Source organism: Eutrigla gurnardus (assembly GCF_963514095.1).
Source record: "Eutrigla gurnardus genome assembly, chromosome: 2".
NCBI lineage: Eukaryota > Metazoa > Chordata > Actinopteri > Perciformes > Triglidae > Eutrigla > Eutrigla gurnardus.
In genome coordinates this window covers 4,157,431-4,170,903 of record NC_139916.1, presented here as the reverse complement: position 1 = coordinate 4,170,903, position 13,473 = coordinate 4,157,431, and the positions used below count along the sequence as shown (strand labels likewise).

General features: G+C 44.8%; 1 protein-coding gene across 4 annotated transcripts in view; it reads left to right on the top strand.

Annotated features, from left to right (window-relative positions):
• The window catches only part of chd5 (chromodomain helicase DNA binding protein 5), a 43,475-nt gene that overhangs the window by 18,063 nt on the left and 11,939 nt on the right, over positions 1 to 13,473 (top strand). For 3 of the 4 annotated variants that reach the window (XM_084033208.1, XM_084033205.1, XM_084033207.1), the window contains 22 exons: positions 1,274 to 1,386; positions 1,560 to 1,686; positions 1,956 to 2,122; positions 2,785 to 3,003; positions 3,490 to 3,696; positions 4,097 to 4,308; positions 4,831 to 4,962; positions 5,901 to 6,009; positions 6,222 to 6,413; positions 6,502 to 6,702; positions 7,130 to 7,267; positions 7,458 to 7,579; positions 7,846 to 8,019; positions 8,289 to 8,430; positions 8,610 to 8,741; positions 9,013 to 9,130; positions 9,228 to 9,352; positions 9,526 to 9,796; positions 10,560 to 10,732; positions 10,943 to 11,117; positions 12,969 to 13,055; positions 13,376 to 13,464. In XM_084033208.1, the coding sequence (XP_083889334.1) occupies positions 1,274 to 1,386; positions 1,560 to 1,686; positions 1,956 to 2,122; positions 2,785 to 3,003; positions 3,490 to 3,696; positions 4,097 to 4,308; positions 4,831 to 4,962; positions 5,901 to 6,009; positions 6,222 to 6,413; positions 6,502 to 6,702; positions 7,130 to 7,267; positions 7,458 to 7,579; positions 7,846 to 8,019; positions 8,289 to 8,430; positions 8,610 to 8,741; positions 9,013 to 9,130; positions 9,228 to 9,352; positions 9,526 to 9,796; positions 10,560 to 10,732; positions 10,943 to 11,117; positions 12,969 to 13,055; positions 13,376 to 13,464 (3,425 nt within the window). The remainder of the gene's footprint in view (positions 1 to 1,273; positions 1,387 to 1,559; positions 1,687 to 1,955; positions 2,123 to 2,784; positions 3,004 to 3,489; positions 3,697 to 4,096; positions 4,309 to 4,830; positions 4,963 to 5,900; positions 6,010 to 6,221; positions 6,414 to 6,501; positions 6,703 to 7,129; positions 7,268 to 7,457; positions 7,580 to 7,845; positions 8,020 to 8,288; positions 8,431 to 8,609; positions 8,742 to 9,012; positions 9,131 to 9,227; positions 9,353 to 9,525; positions 9,797 to 10,559; positions 10,733 to 10,942; positions 11,118 to 12,968; positions 13,056 to 13,375; positions 13,465 to 13,473) is intronic. The other variant, XM_084033206.1, reaches the window with a different exon arrangement.

Here is a 13,473-nt window from a genome sequence, read left to right as displayed (position 1 = left end):
CATCCACCATCCATCATCCATCCATCCATCCATCATCCATCCATCAACCATCCATCCATCCATCATCCATGCATCCATCCACCATCCATCATCCATCCATCCATCCATCATCCATCCATCATCCATGCATCCATCCATCATCCATCCATCATCCATCCATCCATCCATCATCCATCCATCATCCATCCATCATCCATCCATCATCCATCCATCCATCCATCCATCCATCCATCATCCATCCATCATCCATCCATCATCCATGCATCCATCCATCATCCATCCATCATCCATCCATCATCCATCCATCATCCATGCATCCATCCATCATCCATCCATCATCCATCCATCCATCCATCCATCCATCCATCATCCATCCATCATCCATCCATCATCCATGCATCCATCCATCCACCATCCATCATCCATCCATCCATCCATCATCCATCCATCATCCATGCATCCATCCATCATCCATCCATCATCCATCCATCCATCCATCATCCATCCATCATCCATCCATCATCCATCCATCATCCATCCATCATCCATCCATCATCCATGCATCCATCCATCATCCATCCATCATCCATCCATCCATCATCCATGCATCCATCATCCATCCATCCATCCATCATCCATCCATCCATCCATCATCCATCCATCATCCATCCATCATCCATCCATCCATCCATCATCCATCCATCAACCATCCATCCATCCATCATCCATCCATCATCCATCCATCCATCATCCATGCATCCATCATCCATGCATCCATCCACCATCCATCATCCATCCATCATCCATGCATCCATCCATCATCCATCCATCATCCATCCATCCATCCATCATCCATCCATCATCCATCCATCATCCATCCATCATCCATCCATCCATCCATCCATCCATCCATCATCCATCCATCATCCATCCATCCATCCATCATCCATGCATCCATCCATCATCCATCCATCATCCATCCATCCATCCATCATCCATCCATCATCCATCCATCCATCCATCCATCCATCCATCCATCCATCCATCTAAATAAAACGATATACAAAATGGTAACATAGCTTAGGGAAAAACCAAGAATACATCAAGAAAGAAAACATAAAGCCATAAAGTAAGAATATAGAGAGGAAGACACAACCAAGTGTTCTATGACAGGAGACCATCTCTTTGCATGTTTTCTTTTTTTAACTGTTATTTTGTTGCTATTGTACCGCTAGCTCGGTTCAAACACTAGCTCTGTGTGTGTTCCTCTCAGGACCGGGAGTCAGGAAGAGAAGCAAGTCTGTGAAGGAGGTGAAGAAGAAAGCCAAGCCCAAGAAGACCAAATCAAAGTCGGGACAGAGTGTGAAGAAGAAGAAAGCTTCTTCGGTATGTCTTGTGTTTTTTTTTTTTTTTTCTTCCTCTGAGCTTTTCTTTTCTCCACAACTTTGTATTTTAAATGGCATCAAAGTGACCAGACTGTTTACAGCGCGTACTTTGAATGTTTATTTTAATTCTGCGTGTGTGTGTGTGTGTGTGTGTGTGTCTGTGTGCGGTTCCAGAGTGAGGAAGACTTCCTGGAGGAGTCAGACTTTGATGACATCAGCATCCACAGTGCCTCTGTGCTTTCTGATACCTCGGGGGCCGCCACCAAGAAGAAGGCCCGGCGTGGGCGGAAAAAAAGGAAAAGTATGTTTGCTGTCTACACACACGATATGCTCTAGGGGTGTGTGTGTGTGTGTGTGTGTTCTCCTTCAAAAATCCCTTTTAAATCCCTCAGAATGAGACTGATTCTGGGTAACGAGGAAATCAAAATAGATTTTCTTTTAACCTGTATTTGTTTTTGGGAATGTTTACTGAAGGCGGACGGGAAGCTGAGATCTTCTGTCTGTAACTGCTGCGTTCAGGTGCATTTCTTGCGTGTGGGAATAACCCACGTTTTGGCCTCTTTCCTCCAGAGGAAGACGGCGACGGCTATGAGACGGACCACCAGGACTACTGTGAGGTTTGCCAGCAGGGCGGCGAGATCATCCTGTGCGACACCTGTCCCAGGGCGTACCACCTGGTCTGCCTGGACCCCGAGCTGGAGAAGGCCCCCGAGGGCAAATGGAGCTGTCCACACTGTGTGAGCATATATATATATAAATATATGGAGATGTCTTCATGTATGGTTACTAGGGGTGAGTATTGGCAAGAACCTCACGATATGATGCGTATCATGATACTTTGGTCACGATACGTATCACGATATCATGATATTGTGATATAAATAAAGATGAAAACACAAGTACCTGTAGATGTACATCAGATGATATTGATCAGAGGACAAATTGAGTCAAAACTATTTCATTCAAAACAGCCTCCATTTTATTAATTCCCATGAAATTCACTGGAATAAATATTGAATATAAAATGAAAAAGTACTGCATTCACAACGCGTCTAAACATGAAACTTTTTTTTTTAAATCGATATTGTATCGCGATATATTGCCGTATCGATATTTTTACCCACCCCTAATGGTAACAAGCCTCTAAAGTGGTCATCTATGAGAAGGTTTTTCATTGTGTGTCGGGTGATTTAAATGTAGTACGATCCAACTGCATCATGTATGAAACTGTCACAGGTTTATAACTTATGTATTTTTTAAACTTTACTGTCATATCTCAGTTCTAACAAGCCGATTACGTGACTCATCTCATCTTTTCACTTCAGATTTTTGTGTATCAGTTTTTGCTTTCCTACCTCAGTCTGAACAGTAACATCAGAAATCATGTGACTTCCTCCAGGAGAAAGAGGGGATCCAGTGGGAGGCCAAGGACGAGGAGGAGGAGGAGGAGGAGCCCGTGGGCGAGGAAGAGGACGACCACATGGAGTTTTGCCGAGTGTGTAAAGACGGAGGGGAGCTGCTGTGCTGCGACACCTGCCCGTCTTCCTACCACATCCACTGTCTGAACCCGCCGCTGCCCGAGATCCCCAACGGAGAGTGGTTGTGTCCCCGCTGCATGGTGAGCTTCGTGCTTCTTATGTTAAAGTAACAAAAAAACACCGCATTCTGTGCTTTTACAATATCAAAAAATATTTTTCTAAATATTAATAAATTCACCTTCATTTTCTGTTTGTTTATACTTTTTTTGTTTTGTTTTTTTTCTGTGAAATGGATAATAATAATAATAATAATAATAATAATAATAATAATAATTAAACAGGAGACCCTTTTTTCCCCAATTATTTCTTTGTTATTTTAACCAATAACAAATCCATTTAAATGGATAGAAACTGATAATAAATAATAATAACAACAACAACAACAACAACAACAACAACAATAATAATAATAATAATAATGATAATAATAATAATAATAATAATTGAACGGGAGGCCTCTTGTTTTCACCCCAATAATTAACTCCACCTATGAAACCTTCCCACATTCTCCCATTATTGCTTCGACACATAAATAATGTGTCACATGACCTCCCTCTGCTCCTCAGTGTCCTCCCCTCAAAGGTAAAGTCCAGAAGATTCTGCACTGGACGTGGGGGGAACCCCCGTTACCGGCCGAGCCTCCCGAAGGCCCCGACGGCCAGCCGACCGACCCGCTGACCAACCCCCCGCTCAAAGGTCACCCAGAGAGGGAGTTCTTCGTCAAGTGGGCCGCCCTCTCCTACTGGCACTGCTCCTGGGTCAGCGAGCTGCAGGTGAGGTACCAGTAGGTCCTGTTAGGACTGTAGCACCGGTCCTGTTCACACACACACACATCGAGCATTCCCAAGGTTTAACATGAAACGATAATGCACGTCGCTGCAGCCATTCAAGCTGTCAGTCTCTCACCTGTTAAACTGCAATCACAATTACCCAGCAATCCAGAGCACTCAACGCCGGCTGACATTTAATTTAGCAACAATCGCACCGTGTTTGGGGGGATTTGGGCCCCGGAGAAGTTTTTCTTCCTTAATTTATTTTCGCCTTCATTAAATCCATTCTGGAACTTGAAGTGGTTAATCAGTCTCCGTGCGGCGGACGGGTGATATGATGTTGGGAGTCTGTGGAGCTTGAATTGATTTCGGTTTCTTTCTTGTCTTGCTGGGTTTCATGCAGTTGGAGCTTTATCACACCGTCATGTATCGCAACTACCAGCGGAAGAACGACATGGACGAGCCGCCGCCGTACGACTACGGCTCCGGGGAGGAGGAGCTCAACAGCGAGAAGAGGAAGAGCAAAGACCCGCAGTACGCCGTGATGGAGGAGCGCTTCTACCGCTACGGCATCAAACCGGAGTGGATGGTGATGCACCGGATCATCAACCACAGGTGGCTGCTCGCCGTCTCCACACATTCATGTCTTACTTGCTTTTTAAGTGGTTTACGTTGGGGTCCGTCTTGCTTTCATGTGCCCTGTGATGTCACTTTATACAGATTTCAGAATATGTTGGGTTTTTTTTAAATCACAGAAAAGACTTTTCCCACAATTTTGGAGTAAAGTATTTGAGCCAGATTCAGTTTCTAGCACATACAATTAAAGAGACTCTGAAATCATGCAGGAAGTTCACTGAGCAACTTTTATGTGATTTTTATATGTAATACTTCCTTGTTGTTGTTGCTTGTTTTGAAAACTACAAATATGGCATCCATGGTCGAGAAGCTTGCACGCAATGCATCCTGGGACATGTAGGAAAGGCTAGCAGGCTTAGCTTTGCACACCTGAGGAATTTATTTATTTACCGCCAACACTGATTGGACATCCGCTTATAAAAAAGGTGGTGAATTGTCCCTTTAAATGATCTGCTGGCATCTCTAGAAAGTCTTGATGTCTCTGCTTCGTGCTGATTGCAGCTTTGACAAGGACGACGACGTGCATTACCTGATCAAGTGGAGGGATCTGCCCTACGACCAGTGCACCTGGGAGGTGGACGACTTCGACGTCCCCGAGTACGACGGACACAAAGCATCATACTGGGATCACAGGTGGGTTTAACGGCTCTTAAAGGGGAACTTTGGGATCACAGGTCGCTTTAACGGCTGTTTGCTGGAGCTGCTCTTAAAGGGGAACTTTGGGATCACAGGTGGGTTTAACGGCTCTTAAAGGGGAACTTTGGTGTTTTTGACTCAAGGGATCAACAGTTTCTGAAACTGTTCCAGTGCTGAGTGTGTGAATGTAACGTTACGTCCAATGAAAATGCTTGTTTGAAGTGTCTGACAACATGATGGAAAGTACCCGAAATATATTCCAGTACTAAACAATATTCAGACATTGATCCTTCCTTTAGACAACACTAGAATAACATTTTTCAATTCAATTTTATTCAGTGTTTTCTCAGGACTAGAATCGATCATGATTTCCAGACTTAACACATTTGAGATAGAGCTTCCTCCCTCTCAGCCAGTTAGTCCACTCATTTTTAGTCACGTTTCATGCTTTGTTCGTGCATAATCTATGATTTCCTAGAAACGTATGGCCGCATCTCTGCTTCCTTTTGGAAAAATTGTGTTTTGATCGATTAAATCAACGAATCGATTAGTCGACAAAGAATTTCTGTTGTCACTCATCTGTTCTCTACTTCAGGACTTCTCCTTCCATAATGTTGTCAGACACTTTAAGGAGCAATCAGAGCCTGTTAGCGGCGAAAAAAAGCGTTTTTAGTGGACGTAAATGACGATAGATTACATGGCGGCTCCGTGAGCGGCTGCTGTCTGCACGCCCTCGCTCAATACCGGAGCAATCTCACAAATTGTCGTCCCGATTAGTCACTTCGACACAAAGAGAAGAGAAGAAAAAGGATCTGGCTTGAAGAAAACTAGATGTTTGCTGCTGTTCCCCCTCTGCCATGCCCTCTGTCTGCCAATGCCCCCCCTCCCTTGTGGAGCTGTTTTGGCTCATCATGTTGCTGCCTTTACTTTGCCAGGGAGCAAATACTCGGGGAGGACCAACGCCCCCTGGTGGTGAGGAAAGGAAAGAAACTCAAAGACGACCACCCAAAGAGGGAGGTCCCTCCTGATGCTCCCATCATAGATGTAAGTGGGGGGATGTTTAGACAGATTGGTTGCCATAGTTACTTGTTTTTCTTTTTCTGCATTGTTATCGAGATACAGAACATCTCTCAGAAGTAACATCTAACATCTAATAGCAATGAATCAGCATGATGCATCTGCTGTACCTTCATTCTTATGCTGTTTATTTCATTCTTTATGGGCTAAATGTCACCACTGTGTTCTCAAATAACCAGCCAACCATCAAGTTCGAGCACCAGCCGTGGTACATCAACGCCACGGGGGGAACGCTGCACCCGTACCAGCTGGAGGGCCTGAACTGGCTCCGGTTCTCCTGGGCTCAGGGCACGGACACCATCCTGGCCGACGAGATGGGCCTCGGGAAGACGGTGCAGACGATCGTGTTCCTCTACTCGCTCTACAAGGAGGTGAGGCTGCGAGAACGTCCTCTTTTATCGCATATAAACCTTCTCTCCTGCGATGTGAGAGTTGCTTAGTGGTGTGTTTTCTCCGGAGGGTCACTCCAAGGGGCCGTTCCTGGTGAGCGCACCCCTCTCCACCATCATCAACTGGGAGAGGGAGTTCGAGATGTGGGCGCCAGACTTCTACGTGCTGACGTACACCGGGGACAAAGACAGCCGGGCCATCATCAGGGAGAACGAGTTCACCTTCGAGGACAACGCGGTGAAATCGGGACGCAAGGTGTTCCGCATGAAGGTACCGATAAAACCATGAAATACCCGTTTTCACCTGGCGAGATCTTTGGGTGGTTAGCTTCCTACCTGGCAACTAGGAGGGGGTTTGGGGATGCAAAATGAACAACGCTGCCTCTTGTTAACCTGCCACGCTCCTTCTTGAGTTTAGTTGAAGAAGTTAGTCTCGATGTTTTATCCGAGGTTTGTGTGAGGTAGAAACATAAATCCACGGTGCTGTCCGTGGTTCTGAAGTAGCACGGATCGTATTTGCAGTAGAAAATAATGTATCTGTTAAAAGGCGATCTGAATTTGTAGTTACAGAAAAATATTAGTTTTGCAGCTTTGTATTGAGCAACTATTTTTATGCAATTTCTTACATTTTCATTTATACCATACTGCTAAATCACTACCCCTCCACATATGACCACCACGTCCAAATCTTCTTGCAGAAAGACACTCCCATCAAGTTCCACGTGCTGCTGACGTCCTACGAGCTGATCACCATCGATCAAGCCATCCTGGGATCCATCACGTGGGCCTGCCTGGTGGTGGACGAGGCCCACAGACTGAAGAACAACCAATCAAAGGTAGAAACAGCCTTTTAGTGGCCGCCTGTTCCCGAAACATCACAAACACGCAGAACAAACAGGAAAGGAGAAGCAACACGGATAGATATGAGCAGGAATTGCGATTTCAGGGGTAAAATTGGAGTTTCACATGCAGGAAGTTTCACATCTTCATTCTTATTTGAGGCATGTGTGTCATATCTTGTCCAAGTTTTTCAGAATTCTCAACGGGTATAAGATCTACTACAAGCTGCTGCTCACCGGGACTCCTCTTCAGAACAACCTGGAGGAGCTGTTCCACCTGCTTAACTTCCTCACCCCCGAGCGCTTCAAGTGAGTCCTTCCTCTCTTCCATTCACCGTCTTTCAGAAAATTGCTGCAGATCTCAGCTCTTTTAAATGAAGACTGCCTTTTAGTAAACAATGCAATGTATCAACTGCTTATACTGCACTCTAACTTCTATTCCTTTGATGTTCCTATAGATTATTTTGTGTTTCTTTCCAATGCTTTTAATGTTTTATGTAAAGAACTTTGAATGTCCTTGTTCTTGCCTTGCCTTGAAAAAGCTGTAACTTGGTTTCATTGTTTGATACGTTCAGTAACCTTGAAGGCTTCCTGGAGGAGTTTGCTGACATCTCCAAGGAGGACCAGATCAAGAAGCTCCACGACCTGCTCGGCCCTCACATGCTCCGGAGGCTGAAGGCCGACGTCTTCAAGAACATGCCGGCGAAGACGGAGCTGATCGTCAGAGTGGAGCTCAGCCCCATGCAGAAGTAAGACCGGGATCAGATCACGGCTCTCTGATCCTTCAAATAACACGTCAATGTCAACTCTTACAATCATGTAACTTACGCTTTAGAGCAAGGTTCTAAGTCAGCTAAAGTACATTAATATACTGTACTCCAGCTTCTAATCTCCACTTCACAGAAGAGGGTTTTTTTTTACCATCATATCACCATCCACAGAGTATTGCACCACCAGGCTTTTTAATCACAATATCAAGTTTCAAAGAGTTGTTTTGCTTCTTATCTGATTTCTCCAGGAAATACTACAAGTTCATTTTGACGCGGAACTTCGAGGCTCTGAACTCCAAGGGCGGCGGGAACCAAGTGTCGCTGCTCAACATCATGATGGACCTGAAGAAGTGCTGCAACCATCCCTACCTGTTCCCCGTGGCCGCTGTGGTGAGGAAGACGCTTTGAGCACAACAACAATATCATCTTCATCCAATGTTAATTCCACGGAGAAACGAGAGCCTGAGGAGAGATGGAAGGAGCCACCAGATAACAAGCCTCATTATACATAGATTTCCTCCAGTAAATGCCTGGATTTTATTTATTTATTTATTTTTTAATCTTTGCAGGAAGCTCCTGTGTTACCCAACGGCTCGTACGACGGCAACCAACTGGTGAAGTCCTCAGGAAAACTGACGCTGCTTCAGAAAATGCTGAAGAAACTCAAAGACGAAGGACACAGAGTTCTCATTTTCTCTCAGGTAACAGTCGAGTGAATGTGGCGTTCCGGGCTGGAAGCCGGGTCTTTAGCTGGTAAATCAGCTGATATATTCCACCAAACCAACTTGTTTCATTCCAATTTTTATTGAAATCGAAATTGGAGTACATTATACAGCACAACATATACACATCTTTTTCTTTAAAAAGTGAATAAATAAAAATGAAAAATAATAACCAATCAAAACCGACTTTGAGTGATTTCGATCCCGGCTTTGTAAACATATTATATAACTGTGTTTCTGTTCTTTACAGATGACAAAGATGCTGGATCTGCTTGAAGACTTCATGGAGTTTGAGGGTTATAAATATGAACGTATCGACGGAGGGATTACCGGCGGCCTCAGGCAGGAGGCCATCGACAGATTCAACGGTGAGCTTGTCTCCGCCGTCCACCTTCATGTTCTCTTCTTCTCACTCTCTCACACACAAACCGACCCTCTGCTTTTTCTTGGTTTTCTTCGCCACAGCGCCGGGCGCTCAGCAGTTCTGCTTCCTGCTGTCGACGCGAGCCGGAGGTCTCGGCATCAACCTGGCGAGCGCAGACACCGTCATCATCTACGACTCGGACTGGAATCCTCACAACGACATCCAGGTACGGAGCTTTAAGGCAGCAGATCTATATAAGAGATTGGAGTTTTTTTTTCCCCACTTTAAATTTCCAATGTCCAAATTATTGATGGATTGATGGACTCACAGTAAGAACTCCACCTTTTCCTCGTTTTTTTCCTTCCTGTCTTGGCTGATCTTTTCCCCCGTTCTCGCCAGGCGTTCAGCCGAGCCCATCGCATCGGCCAGAACAGGAAGGTGATGATCTACCGCTTCGTGACGCGAGGCTCCGTGGAGGAGCGAATCACTCAGGTGGCGAAGAGGAAAATGATGCTGACCCACCTGGTGGTGCGGCCCGGCCTGGGCTCCAAAACCGGCTCCATGTCCAAACAGGAACTGGATGATATCCTCAAGTTTGGCACCGAGGAGCTTTTCAAAGATGAGATGGAAGCAGCGCGAGCCATGGGAATGTCCCGGCCTCGAACCATGGGTAGATGCGCTGTAGTGTCTGCTTCACATTGTTGTTTTATAATTTCATACTTAATCCACACTTCAACCTGCCATGTCGCCATGAAACGTCACTGTTGTTGACCTTTTGTTATTTCTTGTGTTTCTCAATATAACGTTTCCACGCACAAAGCTTTCTCTGTTTGTGATCAAATCTGTGGGAGCTGGTCTGTTCTTTAAAAACATCATTCTCTCACATACAATACTCCTGCAGATCCACACAGCCAACAAAAGCCAGTAAAACTGGAGACAGGTTGATTTGATTTGATCTTTATTTTCCTTGAATACAAAGTACAATATTTACATGACATAAAACATGTCATACAGATGTGAAAAAAATGAATCAATAAAATCAAGTTCGAGGAGGGACTTCTTTACATTATCACGTTTAATTTACATAAAGCTCATATGTTTGTGTGAAATAGTCATTATCTAAGTCAGAGTATGAGTTAAATATCCAACACAAATTAATACCAAAAGGCTGCAGGTTGCAGAAAAGGCACTGAAGGGCTTAAAAGCAAGTAACAAAATTACAAAATTTTTAGGTCAAATCCTTGTTTTCTTTGGAGTTTCTGTAACGGCAAAGGAAACATTTGTCTCTGAACATCAACATATATGCAGACAACGCCAGAGTTTACAAAGCAAAATATTTCACAAACTTTGCTGTGAAGGCTTCTTCTCCTTTTTTAAATCTTTAGACACGTTTTTTTTTAATTCATCATCCACTAAGTGCTTCTTGTCCACAGGTGACAACAAGGAGGGCGAGGAGGGCAACGTCATCCACTACGATGACGACGCCATCTCAAAGCTGCTGGACCGGAGCCAGGACGCCACGGAGGACACGGAGATCCAGAACATGAACGAGTACCTGAGCTCCTTCAAGGTGGCTCAGTACGTGGTGAAGGAAGAGGACGGAGAGGTGAGGAATAATACCATAATACATAACGACGGGTCTCTTCATTTCAGAAAAACCCTGATTATTTTTACTGATCACAAATTGGTTAAGGATTTAAAAAAGGTGATAGCAGGTTTGCCAGATTTTTTACCCTGAAACATCAGTTTAATCAGAGTAAATATCACCCTTTGCCTTCGTGTGTGTGTGTGTGTGTGTGTGTGTGTGTGTGTGCAGGAGGAGGTGGAGAGGGAGATCATCAAGCAGGAGGAGAACGTGGATCCAGACTACTGGGAAAAGCTCCTCCGCCACCACTACGAGCAGCAGCAGGAGGATCTGGCCCGCAACCTCGGCAAAGGCAAACGCATCCGGAAGCAGGTCAACTACAACGACACGACCCAGGAGGACCAAGGTAGGCCCCGGCGCTGGTCCGGTCAGGACCCGCGTGCCTTTCTTGGGTGTAAAATCACCTGGAGATAAGAATCGAGCCCAGTTTGCGTTGATTTAGTGTTCCCGAGTTGCTCTTCTATCAGCACACGGGAGAACTTTCAGTTGGTTGCAATCTGCAACTTCCAAACAGACGCTTTTGATATTATCTTTCAAAATAATTATCTTGGCTACGTTTTTATGCGACAGCCATGTTGGTTTCCCAGACTGTATATAAGAAGTGGAGGTAGTCACCGCGACGTCACCCGTTGCTTTTCGGATTGCCATTTTGAAGCCTCGAGTTCGGCATTTTCAAGTGACATGATGGGGGCGGAGCTAAGTAGAAACCAGATGATCATTTAGACATTTTTAGGCGACCAAAATGTTATAATTAACTTGAATTAACTAAAAAACACGGATTAAAGTTTTAAAGAACACTTACAACATCCAGACCGGACAAGGACGCCGCCAAGCAACCGGTCAATCACGTCAAAGTTATCCCCCCTAAAGCATCCTCTGCTTAATGATCTGTTTGACTTTAAATGGCACCATTAAATGAACATCATGCTGGATTGAAGAAGACTTGAAACTAGAGATTGAGACATAAACTAATGTTCAAAATGTTTACTGAGATAATAAAGAGAGAGAGAAGTAACACCATTTTCTCATTGACTTCTGAATTCTGATTTCTCTTTACAACCTGAGGAGTCGCCCCCTGGTGGCTGTTAGAACAGCAAGTTTGAGGCACGTGGCGTTCCTGCCCCATTTTTTAAATATGAGCAGAAATACAAAAGAGCACATGGGATGCAGAATGTAAACAAAAGCACATTATCTAAGAAAAGCAGAGGCACCGTGTCCTAAATAACCCGCCTGAATCACTCCATGTCTGGCATTAATTGTCTGGATCCGTTTCTTGTCTCCCTCTAATGATTTTCCAGCAGTTAAACGGCCGCGAGGTATCAACCGCCGCCGCCGCTCAATACTAAGTGTCGTGTTTTGAATGGCGTTTTTTGTGAGCCGTCCGTCGCCACACATCCACTAAACAGGTCGCTGTGAATCGTTAACACATTGACTGAGTTACACAGCTGCATTCTGGGTAGTTTCTTTGTGATGGGAGTTTATTTATGTGTTTTTAAAGTGAGGAATCATGTGAGCCACATTGTGAGAACGCAGCTGGCGTAGTCGTGTTTCTGTATTCTGGTTTCTGATGATGTTGGACAGACCAGCGTGACACCCTCTCTGCCGGCTTCAACGCAGGTCAACGGCTCTCGTTGTGACACGTGATACAATCCGATGTCAACTGAACGCTAATCCGATAACATCATTCGTTAGTTGACCTTATATTAACGCAGAATACCTTTTGAATGTATCGGTTCAGGCAAAAAAAACAAAAACGAATCTCCGTGTTTATTAAATCCTAAGTCCCAACAAGAGCCATCGACCTCCATTAAATCCGCCACATGAGTGTGTTACGCCAGCCTGAAGCTCTCTCCGATCTCAGGCATGTAGAAAGTCTCCTCGGTGGAGGTTTTGAAGCACTACTTTGTTCACTCTTTCCCATACTTCAACTAGTATTTTGCGGCGACACGCAACCTGTAGTTGTACTTTTAGGGAGTTCAAGGTTCAACAGCAGGTCGAGCGGCTCAGAGAGCACTCTGGGTATAAAGTGATTGTCTGACTCTCACCTCGTCTCCAGAGGGACAGTAGTGGTACAGTATATATATATATATATATAAAAACGTAGTGGTCTGTAGTAATCTGCAGTGCCGTGGCGCCCCCGGGTGGCCGCCAGCAGAAGCGAATGCAATGTGCTGTTTCTGTGTGATGTGTGGCTCAGAGTGGCAGGATGATCTTTCAGACAATCAGTCGGAGTACTCGGTGGGGTCCGAGGACGAGGACGAAGACTTCGAGGAGAGGCCCGAAGGTAGGCAGACCTTCCATCAAAGATTCAAAGAGTTTATTGTCATATGCACAGTAAAGAGATGTCTTCCCCTGTACAATGACATTCTTCGTTTACTGTCCACAGAATGCCAAACAATGTCAAATCTAAGTATAAAAATAGATAAATAGTACAAAAACAAACAGTGGAAATTATGCATAACTGTGCAGTTATAAAATCTAGTCCCTGATTGTATTCCTCTAAGCTGTTTAGGAGTCTGATGGCAGTGGGGGAAGACCTTTGGCCCGTGGTTCAGGGAGCTCCTTGTAACAAAATATTTGGTTTTATTTCTTTTTTCCCGGCAGGCGGACGCCGACAGTCTCGCCGGCAGATGAAGAACGAGAAAGACAAACCTCTGCCACCGTTACTGGCGCGAGTCGGGGGCAGCATCGAGGTAAATTAC